The 20,634-nt window shown below is 41.0% G+C and overlaps 1 protein-coding gene across 1 annotated transcript in view; it reads left to right on the top strand.

Annotated features, from left to right (window-relative positions):
* The first annotated feature begins 11,253 nt into the window (after positions 1-11,253).
* SNX31 (sorting nexin 31) overlaps positions 11,254-20,634 on the top strand; it is a 56,242-nt gene continuing 46,861 nt past the window's right edge. The window contains exons 1-2 of the mRNA XM_032421901.1: positions 11,254-11,360; positions 11,472-11,546. Of these exons, the coding sequence (XP_032277792.1) occupies positions 11,295-11,360; positions 11,472-11,546 (141 nt within the window). The 5' untranslated portion in view covers positions 11,254-11,294. The remainder of the gene's footprint in view (positions 11,361-11,471; positions 11,547-20,634) is intronic.

Below are 20,634 nucleotides of genomic sequence, written 5' to 3'. Positions count from 1 at the left end.
ATAGTTTATAGAAAATTCTAAAGACTTTATAAAAATACTATTAGAATAAGTGAATTCAGTAAAGTGGAATGGTTCCAAATCAATGTATAAGAATCTGTTGCATTTCTATACACTAGCAATGAAATAGCTGAATAAAGAAAACAATCCCATTTGCAATAGCAACAGAAGGAATAAAATACTTAGGAATAAATTTAACCAAGGAAGTGAAAGATCTGTGCACTGAAAAACCATAAAACATTGATAAAAGAAATTTGAAGAAGACACAAATAAGTGGAATGTTATCCCATGTTCACGGATTGGAAGAATATTGTTGAAATGTCCATTCTCCCAAAGCCATCTATAGATTCAGTGAGATGACTATCAAAATTCCAATGGCATTTTTCATAGAGAAAACAATCCTAAAATTTAAATGAAACTACAAAAGACTCTGAAAAAGAACAAAGCAGGAGGCCTGACACGTCCTGATTCAAACTATATTACAAAGGTATAGTAATCAAAATAGTATGGTATTGGCATAAAAACAGACCTATAGATTAGTGGAACAGAATTGAGATCCTAGAAATAAACTTCTGTATATATGGTCACTAATATTTGACAAGGGAGCTAAGAATACGCAATTAGAAAATAGTGTCTCCAATAAATTGTGGTGGGAAAACTGGATATTCACATGCAAAAGAATGAAACTGGACCCCTATTATATACCCCTCACAAAAATTAACTCGAAAATGGATGAAAGACTTAAATGTAAGACCTGAAACTACAAAACACACAGTGAACACACACAGAAAAAGCTCCTTCATATTGGTCTTGGCAATCAATTTTATATATAGGACACCAAAAACAACAAAACAAGTAGGCCTACATCAAACTAAAATTCGTCTGCACAGCAAAAGAAAATGAAAAACAGCTTATGAAATGTGAGAAAATATTTGAAAGCCATATATATGGGAAAGGGTTAATACGCAAAATACATGATAATCATGTAGCTCAGCTAAAAAGGAAATAATCTGACTAAAAAATGGGCAAAGACAAAACAAGTCTTTTTTTTTTTAGAAGACTGAAATCATATTAAGCATCATTTCTAATCATAGTAGTATAAAACTTGAAATCAATTACAAGAGGAAATGTGGAAAATTCACAATTATGTGGGGATTAAACAACATACTACTGAACAACCAGGGGATCAAAAGAGGAATAAAAAAATATCTTTAAGACAACTGAAAATGGAAATACAACATACCAAAACTTATGGAATGCAGCAAAAACAGTTCTAAGAGGTAAGTTTATAACGATAATGCCTACATCAAAAAATAAGGAAAATCTCAAATAAACAACCTAACTTGACGTCTCAAATGAGAAAAAGAACAAAGCCCAAAGTTAGTAAAATGGAAGGAAATAACAAAGATCAGGAGAAAATAAACAGAGACTGAAAAGGCAATAGGAAAAAAAAAAAATCAAATGACTAAGATTTGGGATTTTTTTTTTTTTGAACAAAATCCACAAACCTTTAGCTAGACACACCACAAAAAGAGAAATCAAATAATATCAGAAATGAAGGAGGAGACATTACAGCTGATAATACAGAAATACAAAGGATCATAAGAGAGTACTATCCCAATTATACACCAACAAATCAGACAATGTAGAAGAAATGGGTAAATTGCTAGAACCATACAACCTACCATGGACATACTTAAGCATGAAGAAATAGAAAATCTGAAAAGACTAGTAAGTACTAGTAAGGAGATTGAATCAGTAGTCAAAAACCTCCCAACAAGCAAAAGTCCAGGACCAGATGGCTTTGCTGGTGAATTCTATAAAACATTTAAGGAAGAATTAATACCAAGCCTTCTCAAATTGTTCCAAAAATAGAAAAAGAGGGAATACTTCTAAACTCACTTTATGAGTTTAGCATTATCCTGATACCAAAATCAGACAAGGACACCACAAAGAAAGAACTATAGGCCAATATCCCTGATGAACACAGATGCAAAAAACCTCAACAAAATATTAGCAAACCGAATTTAACAATATATTAAAAGGATCACACCATGATCAAGTGAGATCTATTCCAGGGATGCAAGGATGATTCAATATCCACAAATTAATCAATACACCACATTAACGAATAAAGGATAAAAATCATATGATCTCAAATGCAGAAAAAGCATTTAATGAAATTCAACATCCATTTAGGATAAAGAGAAAAGAATCTCAACAAAATGGATATAGGGTGATATACATAAACATAATAAAGGCTATATAAGAGAAGTCCACAATTAATATATGCAGCAGTGAAAAGCTTTTAGCTTTTCAGAACAGGAACAAGACAAGGATGCCTACTCTCCCCACTTTTATTCAACATAATATTGGAAGTCCTAGACAGAGCAATTAGGCAAGAAAAATAAAAAGTATCCAAATTGGAAAGGAAGAAGTAAAATAGTCATTATTTGCAGATGACATTATATATAGAAAACCCTAACGATTCCATAAAAAACTGTTAGAATAAACAAATCCAGTAAAATTGCAGGATATAAAATCAGTATGAAAATCTGTTGTATTTCAGTTATCAGAAAAATCATAAATTGTATCATAAATAAAATATGTAGGAATATGTTTAACCGAGGTGAAAGACTAGTACATTAGACAGTATCAGACACTAATGAAAGAAATTGAAGACAATACAAATAAATGGAAAGATATCCTGTGCTCATGGATTGGAAGAATTAACGTTGTTAAAGTGTCCATACTATCTAAAGCAATCTACAGATTAAATGCAATCTCTATAAAAATTCAAATGGAGGGCACCTGGGTGGCTCAGTTGGTTAGGCGACTGCCTTCGGCTCAGGTCATGATCCTGGAGTCCCTGGATCGAGTCCCGCATCGGGCTCCCTGCTCGGCAGGGAGTCTGCTTCTCCCTCTGACCCTCCCCCCTCTCATGTGCTTGCTCTCTCATTCTCTCTCTCTCAAATAAATAAATAAATAAATCTTTAAAAAAAAAAAAAATTCCAATGGAATTTTTCCACAGAATTAGAACAAACAATCCTAAAACTTGTATGGAACCATAAAGACCCTAAGTAGCCAAAGCAATCTGAGCCTCATGAGCCCTGATTTCAAGCTATATTACAAAGCTATAATAATCAAAATGGTATATTATTGGCATAAAACAGACACGTAGATCAATGGAACAAAATAGCCCAGAAGTGAACCTATGAGGCAAGAATGTACAGTAAGGAAAGGACACGTTCATCAAAAAATGGTGTTGGAAAAACTGGACAGCCACATGCAAGAGAATGAAACTGGAGCACTACCTTATACCATACACAAAAATTAACTCAAAATGGATTAAAGACTTGAATGTAAGACCTGAAACCATAAAAATCCTCAAAGAAAGCTTGGCAGTAAGCTCCTTGACATCAGTCTTGGGGATGGTTTTTTGGATTTGACACCAAAAACTAATAATACAACATAAGCAAAAATAAACAAGTGGGACTACACTATACTAAAAAGCTCTGTACAACAAAGGAAACCATCAATAAAATGACAAGGCATCAATGAAATATTGGCAAACTGAATCCAATAATACATTAAAAAGTCATTCACCACAATCAAATGAGATTTATTCCAGGGATACAAGGATAGTTCAATATGTACAAAAATCAACATGATACATGACATCAACGAGAGAAAGGATAAAAACCATACAATCTTAATAGGTGAGGAAAAAGCATTTTACAAAGTACAACATCCATTCATGATAAATAACTCAATAAGGTAGGCTTAGATGGAATCTACCTCAACATAATAAAGGCTATATATACATATATATATATATATAAACCCAGTTAATGTCATACTTAATGGTGAAAAATGGGGAGGTTTTCCTTTAAGATTAGGAACAAGACAAGGATGTCCACTCTCACCACTTCTATTCAATATAGTACAGAAAGTCCTAGCTGCAGCAATCATGCAAGAATAAAATGCATCTAAATTGATAAGGAAGAAGTCAAACTTTCACTATTTGCAGATGACATGATACTGTATTTAGAAAGCCCTAAAGACTCCACCAAAAAGCTATTAGAATTCACAAATTAATTCAGTAAAGTTGCAGAATTCAAAATGAATACACAAATCTGTTGCATTTCTATACACTAATAATGAAGTAGCAGAAAGAAATGAAGAAAACAATCCCACTTAAAATTGCACCCAAAAAATAAAATACCTAGGAATAAACTTAACCAAGGAAGTGAGAGACCTGTACTCTGAAAACTATAAAACATTGGTGAAAGAAATTAAATAGGACACAAATGAAAAGACATTCCATGCTTATAGATTAGAAGAACCTATATAGTTAAAATAGCCATACTACCCAAAGCATTCTATAGATTTAATGCAACCCCTATCAAAATACCAACAACATTTATCACAGAACTAGAATAATACAAAAATTTATGTGGAACCACCAGAGACCCTGGATAGCCAAACAATCTAGAGAAAGAAAAACAAAGCTGGAGGCATCACAGTCTGAGATTTCAAGATACTACAAAGCTGTAGTCATCAAAACAGTATGGCACTGGCACAAAAACAGACACATAGACCAATAGAACAATAGAGTACCCAGAAAATAAACCCACACTTATATGGCTAATCAACCTGTGACAAAGGAGAAAAGAATATATCATGGGTAAAAGACCGTATCTTTAACAAATGCTGCTGGGAAAACTGGACAGCTACATGAAAAAGAATGGAACTGGACCACTTTCTTACGTCATAAACAAAATAAACTCAGAATGGATTAAAAACCTAAATGTGAGACTTGAAACCAAAAAACTAGAAGAAAATAGGCAGTAATTTCTTTGACACCAGCCACAGAAGCATTTTTCTAGAGGTCTCCTTAGGCAAAGGAAACAAAAGCAAGAATAAACTATTGGGACTACACTATCCAGTAAGGGGCTAATATCCAAAATCTGTAAAGAACTTCTAGAACTCAACACCCCCAAACCAAATAATCCAATTAAAGTGGGCAGAGGACCTGAACTGACATTTTTCCAGAGAAGACCTACAGATGTCCAACAGACACATGAAAAGATGCTCAACATCACACATCATCAGGGAAATGCAAACCAAAACCACAATGAGATACCATCTCACATCTGTTAGAATGGCTAAAATAAAAAAGACAAGAAATAATAAGCATTGGTGAGGATGGGGAATAAAAAGGCACCCTCACGCCCTGTTCATGAGAATGCAAATTGGTATAGTCACTGTGGAAAAAAGTATGGAAGTTCCTTAAAGAATTAAAAATAGAATTAGCATATGATCCAGTAATTCCATTACTGGGTATTTGCCTAAAGAAAACAAAAACACTAATTGGAAAAGACATATGCATCCTTACGTGTATTACAGCATTATTTACAATAGCCAAGATATGGAAGCAACCCAAGTGTCTATCCATAGATGAATGGATAAAAAAAGATGTGTGTTTATATATATTATATATTTTTATATATATTTATATTTATAAATCTATACTTACAAATTTATATAAAAATATATAAATTTATATATAATATAAACCATATACATATCATATATATATACACACATATATAATGGAATATCATAGAGCCATAAAAAGAATGAGATTGTGCCATTTCCAACAACATGGATGGACCTAGTAAAGTCAGAGAAAGACAAATACCATATGATTTCACTCATATGTGGAATTTAAGAAATAAAAGAAAGAAAAAAGAAACAAAAAACCAGTTTCTCAAATACAAAGAAACCTTGCCAGAGAGACGGTGGATGAGAGGATGGGTGAAATAGATGAAGGCGATTAACAGTACACTTATGATGAGCACTGAGTAATGTATGGAAATGCAGTATATTATACACCTGAAACTAATAACACTGTATGTTGATTATCCTTCAATTAAAAAAGATTAAATGGCAAAAAAAAAAAAAAAGAAAAGGCAACCTACTGAATGGACAAAAATCTTTATAAGTCATGTATCTGATAAAGGGTTACTACACAAACTATATAAAGAATTCCTACAACTCAATAGCAAGAAAACAATCCAAAAATGTGCAGAGGATCTGAACATTTTTTCAAAGATGACAGAGATGGCTAACAAGTACATGAAGAGATGTTCAACATCAACATGCAATCAAAACCACAAGGAGAGGTCACCTCACACTTATCAGAATGACCATCAAAAAGACAATAACAAATGTTGGCAAGGATGTAGAGAAAAGGGACAGAACCCCTCACGCACTGTTGGTGAGAGGGTGAATTGGTACAGCCACTATAAACAGTATGGAGTTTCCTTAAAATATTAAAAACAGAACTACTTTAGAATCTAACAATTCCACTTCTGTGTATTTATCAGAAGGAAAAGAAAATACTATTTCAAAAAGATATATACTCCCCCACAGTCATTGCAGCCTTATTTACAATAGCCAAGACATTGAAGCAACATAAGTGTTGGGTGAATTAATAAAAATGGGGGCACCTGGGCGGTTCAGTCGTTAAGCATCTGCCTTTGGCTCAGGTCATGATCCCAGGGTCCTGGGACAGAGCCCCGCGTGGGCTCCCTGCTCCGCGGGGAGCCTGCTTCTCCCTCTCCCTCTGCCCCTCCCCCCACTTGTGCACGCTCTCTCTAATAAAATAAAAATCTTAAAAGAAAACGTGGTATATATATGTGTATTATACAATGGAATATTTAGCCATAAAAAAGAAGGAAATCTTGTCCTTTGAGACAATATGAGTAGACCTTGAGGGCATTAGGTTAAATGAAAGAAGTCAGACAGAGAAAGGCAAATACCGTAGCATCTCACTTACTGTGTGGAATCTAAAAAAACAAGAAAAACCCTAAACTCATAGATAGAGAGAAAAGAGTGGTTGCCAGAGCTGGGACTGGGGGAAAGTTAGGTGGGGGGAATGTAATGGGAGAAGGTAGTCAAAAAGGTACAAATTTCCAATTATAAAACAAATTCTGAGGATACAATGCACAGCATGGTGACTGTATTAATACTGTATTGCATATTTGAAAGGTAAGAGTGGGTCCTAAAATTTCTTATCACAAGGAAAAAATTTTCTAAGTATATGTGATGATGGATGTTAACTAGGCTTATTGTGATGATCATTTCACAATATTTACAAATATTGAATCATTACATTATACACCTGAAACTAACATACGTCAATTATATCTCAATTTTTAAAAAAAATGGGCAAAGGGCCTGAATAGATATTTTTCTAAAGGTTTACAAATGGCCAACAGGTACATAAAAAAGTACTCAACATCACTAATCATCAGGTAAGTACAAATCAAAACCACAATGAGATATCACCTCACACTGTTAGAATGGCTGTTATCAAAAACAAAAGAAATAAGAAGTATTGGCCGAAGTGTGGAGAAAAGGGAACCCTTGTGCACTCACTGCTGGTGGGAATGTAAGCTGGTGCAGCCACCGTGGAAAACAGCATGGAGGTTCCTCAAAATATTAAAAATGGAACTACCACGTGATCCAGCAATCTCTCTCCTGGGCGTAAGGAAATGAAATCACATCTCAAAGAGATATTTGGGGGGGTGACTGGGTGGTTCCGTTAAGCATCGCCTTTGGCTCAGATCATGATCCCAGGGTCCTGGGATTGAGTCCTACATCAGGCTCCCTGCTCAGCAGGGAGCCTGCTTCTCCCTCTGCCTGCAGCTCTCCCTGCTTGTGTTTTCTCTTCCGTGTGCTCTCTCCCCCTCTCTCCCCCCCTCCCCCCCTCTCTTGCACTCTCTGACAAATTAAAAAGAGAGATTTGCACCTCCATGTTCATTGCAGCATTATTTATAATAGTCAAGACATGGAAACAACCTAAGTGTCCACAAGTGGATGAATTGAAAAAGAAAATGTGACACACACACACAGCAATATTAATTGGCCACAATAAAGAAGGAAGTCCTGACATTTGCAATAATACAGATGGACCTTGAGGACATGAAAAGTGAAGTCAGAGAAGGACAAATAACAGATGATCTCACTCATATGTGGGATCTAAAATAACTGAATTCATAGAAAGCGTAGAGTGGTGGTTGCCAGGGGTGAGGGGTAGAGAAATGATGGACAACGGGTAACAACTTCCAGCTAGGAGATGAATAAAGTCTGGGGATCTAATGTCCAGCATGGTGACTATAGTCAGTACTATATTGTATATTTGAAAGTTGCCAGGAGTTGATTTTAAATGTTCTCACTACAAAAAAACAAAAAAAGACCCCAAAACACCCAAATACAAAAATACAAATGGTAACTATGTGAGGTGATAAATGTATTACCATATTTCTCAATATACATGTGTATCAAATTATCATATTGTACCCTCAAACTCACACAATGTTATAGGTCAATCCTATCTCCGTAAAGCTGGAAAAAATAAGATACAAAATACTCTGGCAAAAAAAAATAATGTTCATTGAACGAGTGAAGGAGAGGGGACTCTCAAGAGCAGAGGCTAGTCCTGGTCCAGGCCAGCTGCAGGGTTGGCTTGGCGAAATGATGAATGGCCATTTGATCAATGCTATGAGGCAGAGGCTGGCCCCAAACAGGTGGAAGAAAGTTCCCAGGAGGATGGGCTCTGCTTTGCTGCCCTGAAGACTGGGCCAGATCCCAGAGCCTACCTGATAAGCCTCTACCCCAGGGGACACTCAGGGATACACCTGGTCTTGGTGTAGGGCAGACTTCCAGTTCAGAGATGGCCCACTGGCAGAGGAAAAACCCTAAGTCCCATCTACCCTGGACTGAAAATCCCAGAGTACAGGTTTTTTTTTGTTTGTTTTGTTTAATTTGACAGAGTGTGCACAAGCAGAGGGAGAGGGAGAAGCAGCCTCCCGTGCTGAGCAGAGAGTTGGATGCGGGGCTCCATCCCAGGACCCCGGGATCATGACCTGTGCCGAAGGCAGACATTTGAACCGACTGAGCCACCCAGGCGCCCCCTAGAATACAGGTATTAACACGATTTCATAAAGGAAGAAAATTCAATGTAAGAGTCCACTAACTTGCTCAAGGCCCCGCAACTAAAAGCCACTGGAATAGAAATTCCTCTTGCCATTCTTAGTCTCTACACTATACCGCCTCCCTAACTTAATGGTCCTAAGTCTTCATTTCCGGGCGCCTGGGTGGCTCAGTTGGTTAAGCGACTGCCTTCGGCTCAGGTCATGATCCTGGAGTCCCGGGATCGAGTCCCACATCAGGCTCCCTGCTCAGCAGGGAGTCTGCTTCTCCCTCTGACCCTCCTCCCTCTCATGCTCTCTGTCTGTCATTGTCTCTCTCGCAAATAAATAAAATCTTAAAAAAAAAAAAAAAAAAAAAAAAAAAGTCTTCATTTCCTTTTCCAGAAGACCAGAACCATCAATGGTTCCTAGCTCACAATACCTGGGGAAATTAAGCGGTAGAACGAACACGAGAGCCTGACACGCAGTAGGCATGCAGGAAATAACGAGTGTTCGGCAAATGTTGGTTCTCCTTCCCTAGTTCCAGATCCCCCTTCAGGCACTCAGCTCTCACCCGGTGAGGGCTTGCATTACAGAACCAACTGAGGAATGATGGAGGGAGGTGGGCGGGGGAGGGGCTAGGTGGGTGATGGGGATGAAGGAGGGCACTTGTTGGGAGGAGCACTGGGTGTTACATGTAAGTGATGAATCACTAAATTCTACACCTGAAACCGGTTTTACCATATACGTTAACTAGAATTTAAATAAAAACTTAAAAAAAAAAAAGGACTTTCAGTGTTATCACTGAATCCTAGAGTAAACCACTCAGACCAATGGGGGGGTGGGGGAGGAAGGGAAATCACATGTGACCTTGGAAAAGTTCCTCCACTCTGGGCCTGTTCGGTCAGTGGCAGGATGTTGCCCTTGATGTTTGCCGGTAAGAGTTAGGAGATTAAGGAACAGGAGGAAGTATGGAGGCAGCCCAGCACCTGCCTAGTGACAGGCGCACAGGTAACTGCAGCGTCCCCTTACCCCAGTGGCCATGGCCAGAGGGGCAGGAATTCTACTTTGATTTCACTAGAATAAGGGAATTAGGAGGATTACTTTACACAGCTAAAGATCAAAGACTGTTGAAAGAACTTGGGCTGGTTAGTCCAAAGAACACAGGGTTTATACAAACCCAGCTAACTGGATGCCGGCACCTATTTAAAACGAGGCTTCCTGGGGATCAACAGAGGCCCAACCCACTTTCATCTGATAAGGTTTCTGGTATATCAAGGGAAAAAAATTGTTGAGGTTTGCGGTATATTATTGGGAAAGTTTTTTTAAAGGAAGAATATTTAGTCTTAAAAAAATACTAAATCGTGGTTATAAATATTATGGCATACCTTCAGTGTTAGATTTAACAAAGGTTACCACACAAAACTAAAGCTAATATAATTGCGCTAGTCCTAGGACAACTACTAGATTTATGTATTTCTTGAAAATCTTAATTCGCAGTGCGCTGCATGCGGGCTTTGTCCACAGGTAACGGGACACAAACTTTTTTCAATCCTGTCGGGGCACCTACCTGGAGAAAAGGTCAACTTTTTGAGCTTGAGGGCGCATCTGCATGGGATCGGTCTCTCGCTGCGTCTCTCCCTGTCTCCCCCTCACGCGACAGGCCCGTTGGAAGGGGGGCCGGACATTCCACTAGCCACGGAGTCAGAATGGAGCCTTGGAGCCGACGCTTGGAGAAAGCGGGTTTCTCCAGGGCAGGGCAGGGCATCCCCCCTCCAAGCCCCCCTAGCACGTAGCCCCACCCTGAAATGTTGGGGCGGGGTGGGAAGTAGCTCCTTGGTTGGCACGTGGGCAGGACATTTATGTGGCTGGAGCAACCATTTTAAACTTTTGGGGATTCTGATGAAAATCCGGAGAAAACCTAGGACCTTCTCCCCAGAATTCTATCTCCCCCGCACCTACGCACGCACGATTTTCCCGCCAAGGAGCCGGGAGAAGTCCACACCCAGGGTGAAACCCCCGACGGGCGTGTGTTCCGTCCCACGCCCCGCTGGCCCCTGGGAGCCCGGCTCCCCGCAGGCCCCGGCACCCAGCCGCCCGGCCAGAGCTGGGCGGGGCTAGCGGGCGGCGTGGCCCGGGGCCGGCCCCACCTGTCGACGCCGGGGCGGCGTGGCCAGCTCCCCCACCCCCGCGGCCACCGCCCCGGGGCCCCGAGACTAGGCCCGCGCTGCTGCAGAGCCGGGACTCGCAGACTGACGCGCCGCCGCCGCCGCGGCTCGGCTTGCCAAGCGCTGTTCCCGGGCCGCCGCTGGAGCCATGAAGATGCACTTCTGTATCCCGGTGTCCCAGCAGCGGCTGGACCCGCTGGGGGGCCGCTTCGTGGTGCGCCGGGGGCCAGGGTCCGACTGGGCTGGGGGCAGGTCGGTGACCTGGCGGGGCGGGGGCTCACCTGCTCGCTCAGCTAATCGGGGACGGTCTGTCTCTGTGTTGCAGCTGTACTCCGTGTACCTGGACGGCTACCTCTTCTGCAGGGTGCGCTACAGCCGACTGCATCGTTGGAACGAACAGGTGAGCAGGTTCGAGGCAGGTGAGTGCGCCCCAAGACACCGGACTTTTTGAGGACTCCAAGCTCCTGATCGGCAATTTGGTATTGCTTGGCATACCGCTCCTTGTATATAGGTTGCCGCTCCTAACCATCTACGGCTGGGAGATGAGGGGATAGGCTCAGGTCATTCTCCCAACCCCTTTCCAGCCCAATGATCCCCCCCGCCAGCAGCCCCACCTGGCAGGGTGCTCCATTTCAGTTTCAGCTGTCCTCCAGGACAATGGCCCCATTCAAAATGAGCATACTCAGTCTGGACCAAGGTGCCTTAGGAATCTTGTACGTAGGTGTTTAATCTCCTCTCTCCCAGAGTTTCTTAGGCGGACTTTTTTAAAAAGGTGTGTTTATTTTTGTTTTCAAATTCGTGTATTTATAGGCTTCAAGTACTGGCAGGCTGGAAACCCAGGAAGCAGATGACTTATCAGGACAGGAGGCCATTTCCCACTATAGTTTCTCACTCTGATGTCCTGGTAGCATTTTCTTTGGGAGGCAGCCTGATTTATTAACCTGCTCTAATGGGTTTTATTGTCCTAATAAGGAAGTGTTGCAGGTCTTCAAAATGGGTTGGAGAAGTAAAAGAAAGTTTGGAAATAAACTTCACCCTCCCTCTACCTCCACGCGTAGTGTTTTCTTTTTAATTAATTTTTTTTTTTTTTAGATTATATACCCTGATTTTAAAGAGAATATACCTAAAATTAGAAAGAAAGGGGAGCCTGGTTGGCTCAGTGGGAAGAGCATGTGACTCTTGATCTCAGGGTCCTGAGTTTGAGCCCCAGGTTGGGTGCAGAGATTACTTAAATAAATAAAACTCAAAACAAAACCAAGAAACAGACAAACTTGCCCAGGCAACAGCTATTAACATTTTTAGGAGAATCCTTCCAGGCAATCTGGGTTTCTAGTGAGTAGATATACCTTCTGTTGAAGGACAGCTCTTAATTTCATTTTTTTTTTTTTTTTTTTTTTTTACTATTGCAAACATTGCAGTGAGCCTTCTTGCTCGTATCAGAGGGCATTGGAAAAGTCCATTTTCAAGATATGATTACGTTTCTTTGGAGTCAACAAAAAACAGGTGTAATGTGCTTGTATCTTGTAATATGCTTGTAATTTGTGTGGTCCTCTCTGAATTGCTAGCACCTGCTGCAGTTGCCCCAGAAGGTTCTCGGGAATGATGGTGGGCAGACTCAGTGAGGAAGGCATGGATTCAGACTTGTGCAAGATGAGAAGCTACTTGTGACCAAAACCTGTCTGGGGATTTGAGAGGACTGCTGAGGTTGGCAGATGGAGATCTTAAGGGAAGAGAAAGTATAGGTGTGTTAGGTATTTGGAGGAGGAAGTTGAAGTATCATCTCCCCCACTAATCTGTCTTCTCTAACGTGAGGTGGAATTGGGGAGGTTGCCATTCACAGCATGAAAAGCAGGAGACAGCAGTGGGGAGCAGGAGGGTGTGGAATTGACTGACCACTTCCTGGCTGGTCACCTTACCTCTTCTCTGACCTTCAATTTTTTCATCAAAAACAATAAACAAATAGGTGGTTATAGGTGTCCACTTTCCAGGGTACTTGCGAAGAGTAGGGGCCAGTTTCCCCCAGAACCTCGGATGTGGTACATGCTCAGTAAATATTTGCTGACTGATTTAAGATTTTATTTATTTGTCAGAGAGAGAGAGTGCACGCACAGGCAGGGGGAGCTGCAGGCAGAGGGGAAGCAGGCTCCTTGCTCAGCAAGGAGCCCGATACACGGCTCCATCCCAGGACCCCAGGATCATGACCTGAGCCGAAGGCAGATACTTAACCAACTGAGCCAGCCAGGCATTCCCCCCGCCTTTTTTAAGATTTATTTATTTGAGGGAGAAAGGTGTGCCCATGATGGGAGGGGCAGAGGGAGAGAATCTCAAGCAGACTCCCCACTGAATGTGGAGCCTAACATGGGGCTCAGTCTCAGGACCCATGAGAACATGACCTGAGCCGAAACCAAGAGTCAATGCTTAACTGACTGAGCCACCCAGACACCCCACTGCAGTGGACTCTTAAATATTGAGTTGCTACAGCCTGGTGCCCAATGTGGGGTATAGAGTAGATATTAATTAATACTTCATATTTGTCCCAAATTTTTCAAAATCCAAAAGTGGAGATTTCTTTATCCAGTTTCCAACTACCTTACACCTTGCACTTAGCATTTTTCCTCTTTCAGTAGGAACAACTTCATTTTAAAGAAACTATTTAGAACTTAGGTGGCTATTTGCATTATTAATTTAAAACAACAACAAGCAGTTACTGTGTGTTAAGGTTGGTGCCAAGAGCTTTACGTGTAATAGCATGTTTAATTTTTACAGCAGTTCTATGAGCTAGGATTATAATTAGCCTCATTTAACAGATGAGAAAACTGAGGCACAGCTTGCTCATAATCAAACTGCTGGTAAGTATTGGAGCCAAGATTTGATCTCCAGAAACTGCTCTGACCCATTACATTTTGTGGTTTCTTACTAAAGTCAACAAAATAAATTGTATCAGTAAGACAATTGGGTCCTAAAATAACAAGGTTTTACTCTATTTTGGAATAACATGAAAATTCCCAATTTTAGGTGTTCAATGTGGTGAATTTTGGTAAATGTATACAATACTACCACCATAATCAAGATAAAGAAAAGTTTTGCACTCTAAAATTCCCTTGTCCCCTTTGCCGTTGATCCTCTCCCTCCACTTCTTACCCCAGGCAACCAATATCTGCTTTCTGTCTGAGTTCCAAGCACAGGATTTTATTCAGACTGCCCAGCAAGCCTCTGTGGGGTCAGCACTACACTCATCATCATGACTCCCGTTTTGTATGTAGTCTGAGTAAGGTTGCCAGATTTAGCAAATAAAAACACACGCTCCCTAGTTAAATGTGAATTTCTGATCAACAACAAAGAAATTTTTAGGTAAGTAGTTCCATGCAGTATTTGGGACATACTTAACCAGGCATCCTTTATTTTGTCTGGCAACCCTGAGTCCGAGAAAGTTTGGGGGATGTCTTTCAGGCACTTCTCAGCTAGATCTTATTCTTCCTCTTCCACTGAAGATCTGAAAATGGCTCAGAATTCTTAATCTGATTTAATACAAAGCACTATAAAAAGGGAAACAATAAAAGGCCCCATCTGTGTGTGCATTTGAGTATATTTCCTAGGAAGTTCTGTATCCTGATAGAATAAAAATGTCATCTTATAGAATTAACTGCTTTATTTACTTAAGAAATATTTACTAAGTTCCTATTAGATGGTATGCACTGTGGTATATTATGTGCAGATGGCACTTCAGCACATGTGATTTTTTTTTTAATTTTATTTGAGAGAGAGAGTGTGTGTGAGAGAGAGAGCACAAGCAGGGGGCAGCGGGAGAGGGAGAAGCAGGCTTCCCGCTGAGCAGGGAGCCCGATGCAGGGCTCGATCCCAGGACCCTGGGACCATGACCTGAGCCGAAGGCAGACACTTAACGACTGAGCCACCCAGTCGCCTCAGCACGTATGATTTTTGACTTTAAGTATTGGATTTCTATTTTGTATATTGGATAACTTTGAGATTGAGGAAGGGCACCTGCCCAGGCAAGGTGGCCCCTGCTCTTTCTCTGCCCAGCTGCGTGGAGGCTAATGCATCTAAGACTGCCCCTGGGGAACTGAACCTGGCTGTTTTTCAAGATGTCTGTTGTGACTTGTGCCCTCTGAAGTCATCGCCTGCAGCCCTGTCCCATGGTGAGGTTCCTTCCAGGTCTGGCAGCTTGCCCCTCTGCTGTTGAGAGCTGTTCATCTCTCTGCCATGTGAACTGCCTGACCTGACTTCTCTCTGCGCCTTTGGCTAAATAAAACCAGTTTGATTTATGCTCCACTCTTGCCTACACCACCTTCCTCTAAGGGATTTAAAGAGACCTTCGAAGGAAACATTTAACTAGCTCATTTTGACCAAGTGTTAAAGATGAGGCCATCCTGTATAAGCGACACTGGACTCTATGAAAAGGATGCCCGCGCCTTTGCAAACATTCTGCCAGTATCAGACATGGCAATGGGCGCAAGCCATAGAATCTTGCGAAGGATCCTTCCATGGTGATGGAAATGCTGTGTGAGCCCATATAGGCTGGTTTAGTCTTCACCACTACAGATGCTAACCCAGCCTAGCTCCTTCCCCTCTTTCCCTACCTCAGATTCTCTGTATTAGACTGGCCCATTCATTACCTCTGTCTACCTCACTTCCCTCTCCTGGGAAGACCCCTGCTTTCTGGTCCACTGGTCAGGGACCAGCCCTTTCTCAAGACCCATCTCAAGCCTCACCTCCTCTGGGAAGTCCTCCCTGATTGCATGAGATGCCTTTCTCTGATTCCTGTGTCACTTCATGTTTAGACCTTGTCCTGTTCCTCCTTTTGTGTATATATTTTCTTTCCCTTGGTTATTTAGTTACAGAAGCCAAATATTTAAATGAAGGAATGAATGAAGGCTGTAGGCATAGTATACCCAGCATGGAATCCTTCTTTAGTAGATGCTCAATAGAGATTTGGTGGAGGAGAAGGAAGGGAAATGAGGGAGAGAAGGGAAAAGTAATGAAAATCTGCCACTTATTAGCTTATAGGACCTTGGTTAAAGTCACTTCATCTCCCCGAGCTTCAGGTTACTGTGATTATCGTGTAGCTTTGATGTGAAGGTGGCAGGATGACATTTTAATGGTGATGATGATCATCTACCTCACAGGGCTATTTTGAGGAACAAATAGAATAATATACAAGCTCCAGGCTAATGTTATTTGGTGCCAGATGCCACAGTCTGGATTGCTTTGAGCTGTGGCCCTTTATCTGGTAAATCTGGGGTTTTGATTCGAAGGGGCCTTGGAGAGGTGGAATGGATAAGTCAATATTAGAAAGGACACCATTTGTGTCTGTAATTCCACTTGTCCTGGGTCACCACTTTGGGATAAGTATGGGGGGCTGGGAGTGCATAAGGCGGGGAAGGAGATGATATTTTCCATTGGCCAGTAAAGTTCTCTTCATGTTAAAAGGCAGAACTCTATGATGGAGAAATCAGTGCAGGGGATTGTGCTGGGATTAAAAACATGTATTATCTAAACAGGGTCTTTCAAAAACAAACAAAAACCCCAAACAAAATATCTCATAATAAGCAAAAGAGGTGTGTTTTCCTTTGGAGAACTTTGAACAATTTTTGGGAAGTCTTTGGGCTAAACTCTAATACCAGGTAATTCTTACTATGCTGTTGGTTTTAATAGCTAAACTGTGTGCTGAGACCAGTAGCAAAGGTTATATTTTGATGGAGTTGAAGAACTTGGGGAGTCAATGATTGATGTTTGGCAGACCTAACTATTCAGTTTATTATATGTTTATCTTCCCCCTTAAACCAGTATTAGAGAGCGGAGGGGAAATATTCCTTGAGAAGTCAGCTCAGGTTGTAAAACCTGCTGGGAGAGTTTGGGCTGTGTTGGGTAATAGAACCTTAAGCCTTGGTGACTTTTCCCCCCAGCTCTTGGCCTTACAGTAGGGGCTTCCCCAAGATGCTCTCCTGCCCACGGAAAACCCAGATGGCTTAAGGATGCTGTGATTCAAACCAATTTGGGAGCATCTTCGACACTTATGAACGCATGCCTAGGAAGACAATTGCATTTTAAAGATCGCTTAATCCATTAATCAAGAAATAGTCACATGCAAAGAAGACAGTTTTCTGCTCCTAGTTCATGGAATTAACAGAGATGGGGTACATAAATCCCAGGTTGTTTGAGCAGCCTTGCCTGGTTTGATGCTCCAACTGGGGTGTCTTTGGGCAGTGTTTAGCATAACAGGAAAATTGCCTTGACTTAAAAAAAATTGTTGCTATAATATTTTATACTACCAGATTTAAAGGAGGAAAGGTTGCAAACTTTGATGGCTATTGGGGTCAGGCAGGTAATTGAAATGAGAGGCGTGGACCAGGTGAGAGGCAATGGGGACTGGTGGAAACTGCTTAGGCCTCCTCTAAAGGGGATGATTATCTGAAGAATGTGAACGCAGTGATTCCAGAACCTCTGATTTTTCAAGAAGCCAGAACATCAGGTTTTTTTTTTTTTTTTTTTTAATGAGCTTTATTTTTGTGGACCAGTTTTAGATTTACAGAATAATTGCGAAGATAGTACAGAGAGTTCCCATATATCCCCGCACCCAGTTTGCCCTGTTGTTTTCCATTAGTAGGGAACATTTACCATTAATGAACCAATATTAATACATTATGATGAACTATAGACCACAATTCAGTTATATTTCTTTAGTGTTAACCTAATGTCCAATTGCTGCCCCAGAATCCCATCTAGGACACCACATTACATTTAGTTGTCGGCTTACTCTCCTCTTGACTGTCAATTTCACAGACTTTCCTTGTTTTTAATGACCTTTCCGAGGTGCCCGAGTCAGTTATTTTGTGAGATGTCCCTCTGTTAGAATCAGACGTTTTTCACATGGCCAGGCTGGGGTTATGGAAGACCACAGAGGTCCCTGTCGTTCTAATCATATCACAGGAAGAGCACCTACCATCAACATGACTTAACCACTGTTGATGCCTCGATCACCTGGCTGAGGCTGTTTGTCAGGTTTCAGCACTGTGGAGTTGCTCTTCCTCCTCCTTTTCCAAAGTGTGCCCTTTGGAAGGCAGTCACTATGTGCAGTCCACACTTAAAGAGTGGAGATTAATGCTCCATCTCCTCATGGGATGAGTATCTACAGAAATTATTCAGGATTCTTCACGGATTTGTCTCTTCTGTCCTCTGTGTTTTTTCAGTAATTGATAGCTGCATAGACTCCTGGATAGTTACTTTATGCTTTGGGTTATACTTCAATACTGCTTTATTCTGCTATTTTACCTGTTCCAGCTTCTGCCCATGGGAACTCCTTCAAGTTTGTTCCTGTAACTCTTGCACATGTGCCCGTTGTTGTTGTTTTGAGCACTTTCTTGTTTTCTGGTGCTACAAGATGCCCCAGATGCCTCTTCCATATCTCCTGCTTCAGTTCTAAAAAATCAACTATGTTCTTCATGGAGCCCTGGTTGCTTTAGTTGGGGAATGGTTAAGAGAAACCAAGATCTCGGACTAGGTATGTTCGTTGCTACTATCGTGTTGTTGCTTCGAGGCTCTCTCAGCTGACAGAGCAAGGAAATATGTGTATACACATATCTATAACTCTCTTTATACATAACCATCTGTATCTATGTTAAGCTAAACATGAGTTCATACCAAGATCTCCAACTATCATCCACCACCACATGGATCATTCCAGCCTACTGCCCTTGCTTATCCGAAAACTCTCACTTCAGGAATGAAGAACCTGACTCCCATCAACTGCCATCCATTTACTTCATATATCTCACCTACAGGCAGGCATTTACTAACCTTTCTAGATCTTAGACCAATGCTGTCCAATAGAACTTTCTGTGCTGATGGAAATGCTCTATGTTTGCTTTGTCCAATTCAGTAGCAACTTACCACAAATACTGTTGAGTATTTGAAATGTGGCTAGTACAACTGAGGAACTGAATTTTAAATTTTATTTCATTTTAATTGATTTAAGTAGTCACAGGTGGCTAGTGGACATCGTGTTGAATGGCACAGCTCTTGGCCATTGCAAAGATATTGACTTTCCCTTGAGTGAGATAGGAAGCCATGAAGGATTTTGAGCAGGGCAATGGATTGATCTAGCTTACCTTTTTAGAATGTTACCTTAGATGCTGTATTAAGAATAAACTGAAGGGGGTCAAGGGCAGAAGCAGAAAGATCTGTTGTAAAGCTGTTGCAGTAATGGGGCAAAGAGAGGACAGTGGTTTGGACCAGGGTGATGGCAGTGGGGGTGGAGAGAATTGGTAAGTTTTGTTTTTTTTTTTAATTTATTTATTTGAAAGAGAGAGAGGGAGAGACAGAGAATATGAGCAGGGGGAGGAGGCAGAGGGAGAAGGAGAAGCAGACCCCCCACTGAACAGGGACCCCAATGTGGGGCTCGATCCCAGGACCCTGAGATCATGACCTGAGCCAAAGGCAGATGCTTAACCGACTGAGCCACGCAGGCGTCCTGAGAATGGGTAAGATTCTTGATGTATTTTGAAGCTAGGGCCTATGCATTGTAAATATTCACCAGATACACACTGTTTGTGACAAAGTCCACTAGGAATTAAAATTTCTACCCCTTTGTTTCTCTTAAATCTGTTTTCATTTTCTTTAAGCCACTGACTACGCAATAGTAAGAGTTTTAGCCCTTCTGCAGAGGTACCATGTTAAAACCTGATTTCTGGCTAGTTTCCTTTCTCCTATTTTATTTTATTTTATTTTGATTTACTTATTTCAGAGAGGGTGGGGAAGGACAGAGAGAATGAGAGAGAATTTCCAGCAGGCTGAGCGTGGAACCCGACACGGGGCTCCATGTCAGGGGCTCTGACCCTGAGATCATGACCTGAGTCAAGAGTCAGAGGCTTAACCGACTGAGCCATCCAGGCGCCCTTCCTTTCTCTTTTTTTAAAGAGAATGATGCCGTGCCTTATCTTCAAGCTGCTGCTGTAAGTGTAGGGCTAGCTACACTTCATTCTTCATTCTTCAACTGTAGGGCATGGCTTCCTTCAAGGAAGGAAGATGCACTTTTGATTATCTAAATTTAAAACATATTTTTGATACATCCACTATTTAGCTTGCATAAAAATAATTGCCACCTTGGTCTTGGGTCAATATTTGGGTGAGTAGGAGGGTGGGAAGGGCCTCACTGGGTTGCTACTGGGATCACATGTCAGCCTTATAGGAATTTTATAAGCCAGCACTGTCCAGTAGAAATATAATGTGAGCCACTTATGTAAGTTAAATTTTTCTGGTAGCCCGATTAAAAAGCATAAAAAGAAACAGGTAAAATTAATTTTAATATACTTTATTTAATCTAGTATACCTAAAATATTACCATTTCAACATATAATCAATATAAGGAGTTATTAGTGAAATATTTTACTTTTTTTTTTCTCTGTACTAAGTTTGGGAGTCTGGAGTGTGTTTTATTTTATTTATTTATTTTTTTAAAGATTTTGTTTATT

This window comes from Phoca vitulina, unplaced genomic scaffold (assembly GCF_004348235.1).
Source record: "Phoca vitulina isolate PV1807 unplaced genomic scaffold, GSC_HSeal_1.0 scaffold25, whole genome shotgun sequence".
Taxonomy (NCBI): Eukaryota; Metazoa; Chordata; class Mammalia; order Carnivora; family Phocidae; genus Phoca; species Phoca vitulina.
This window is presented reverse-complemented; position numbering and strand designations above follow the sequence as displayed.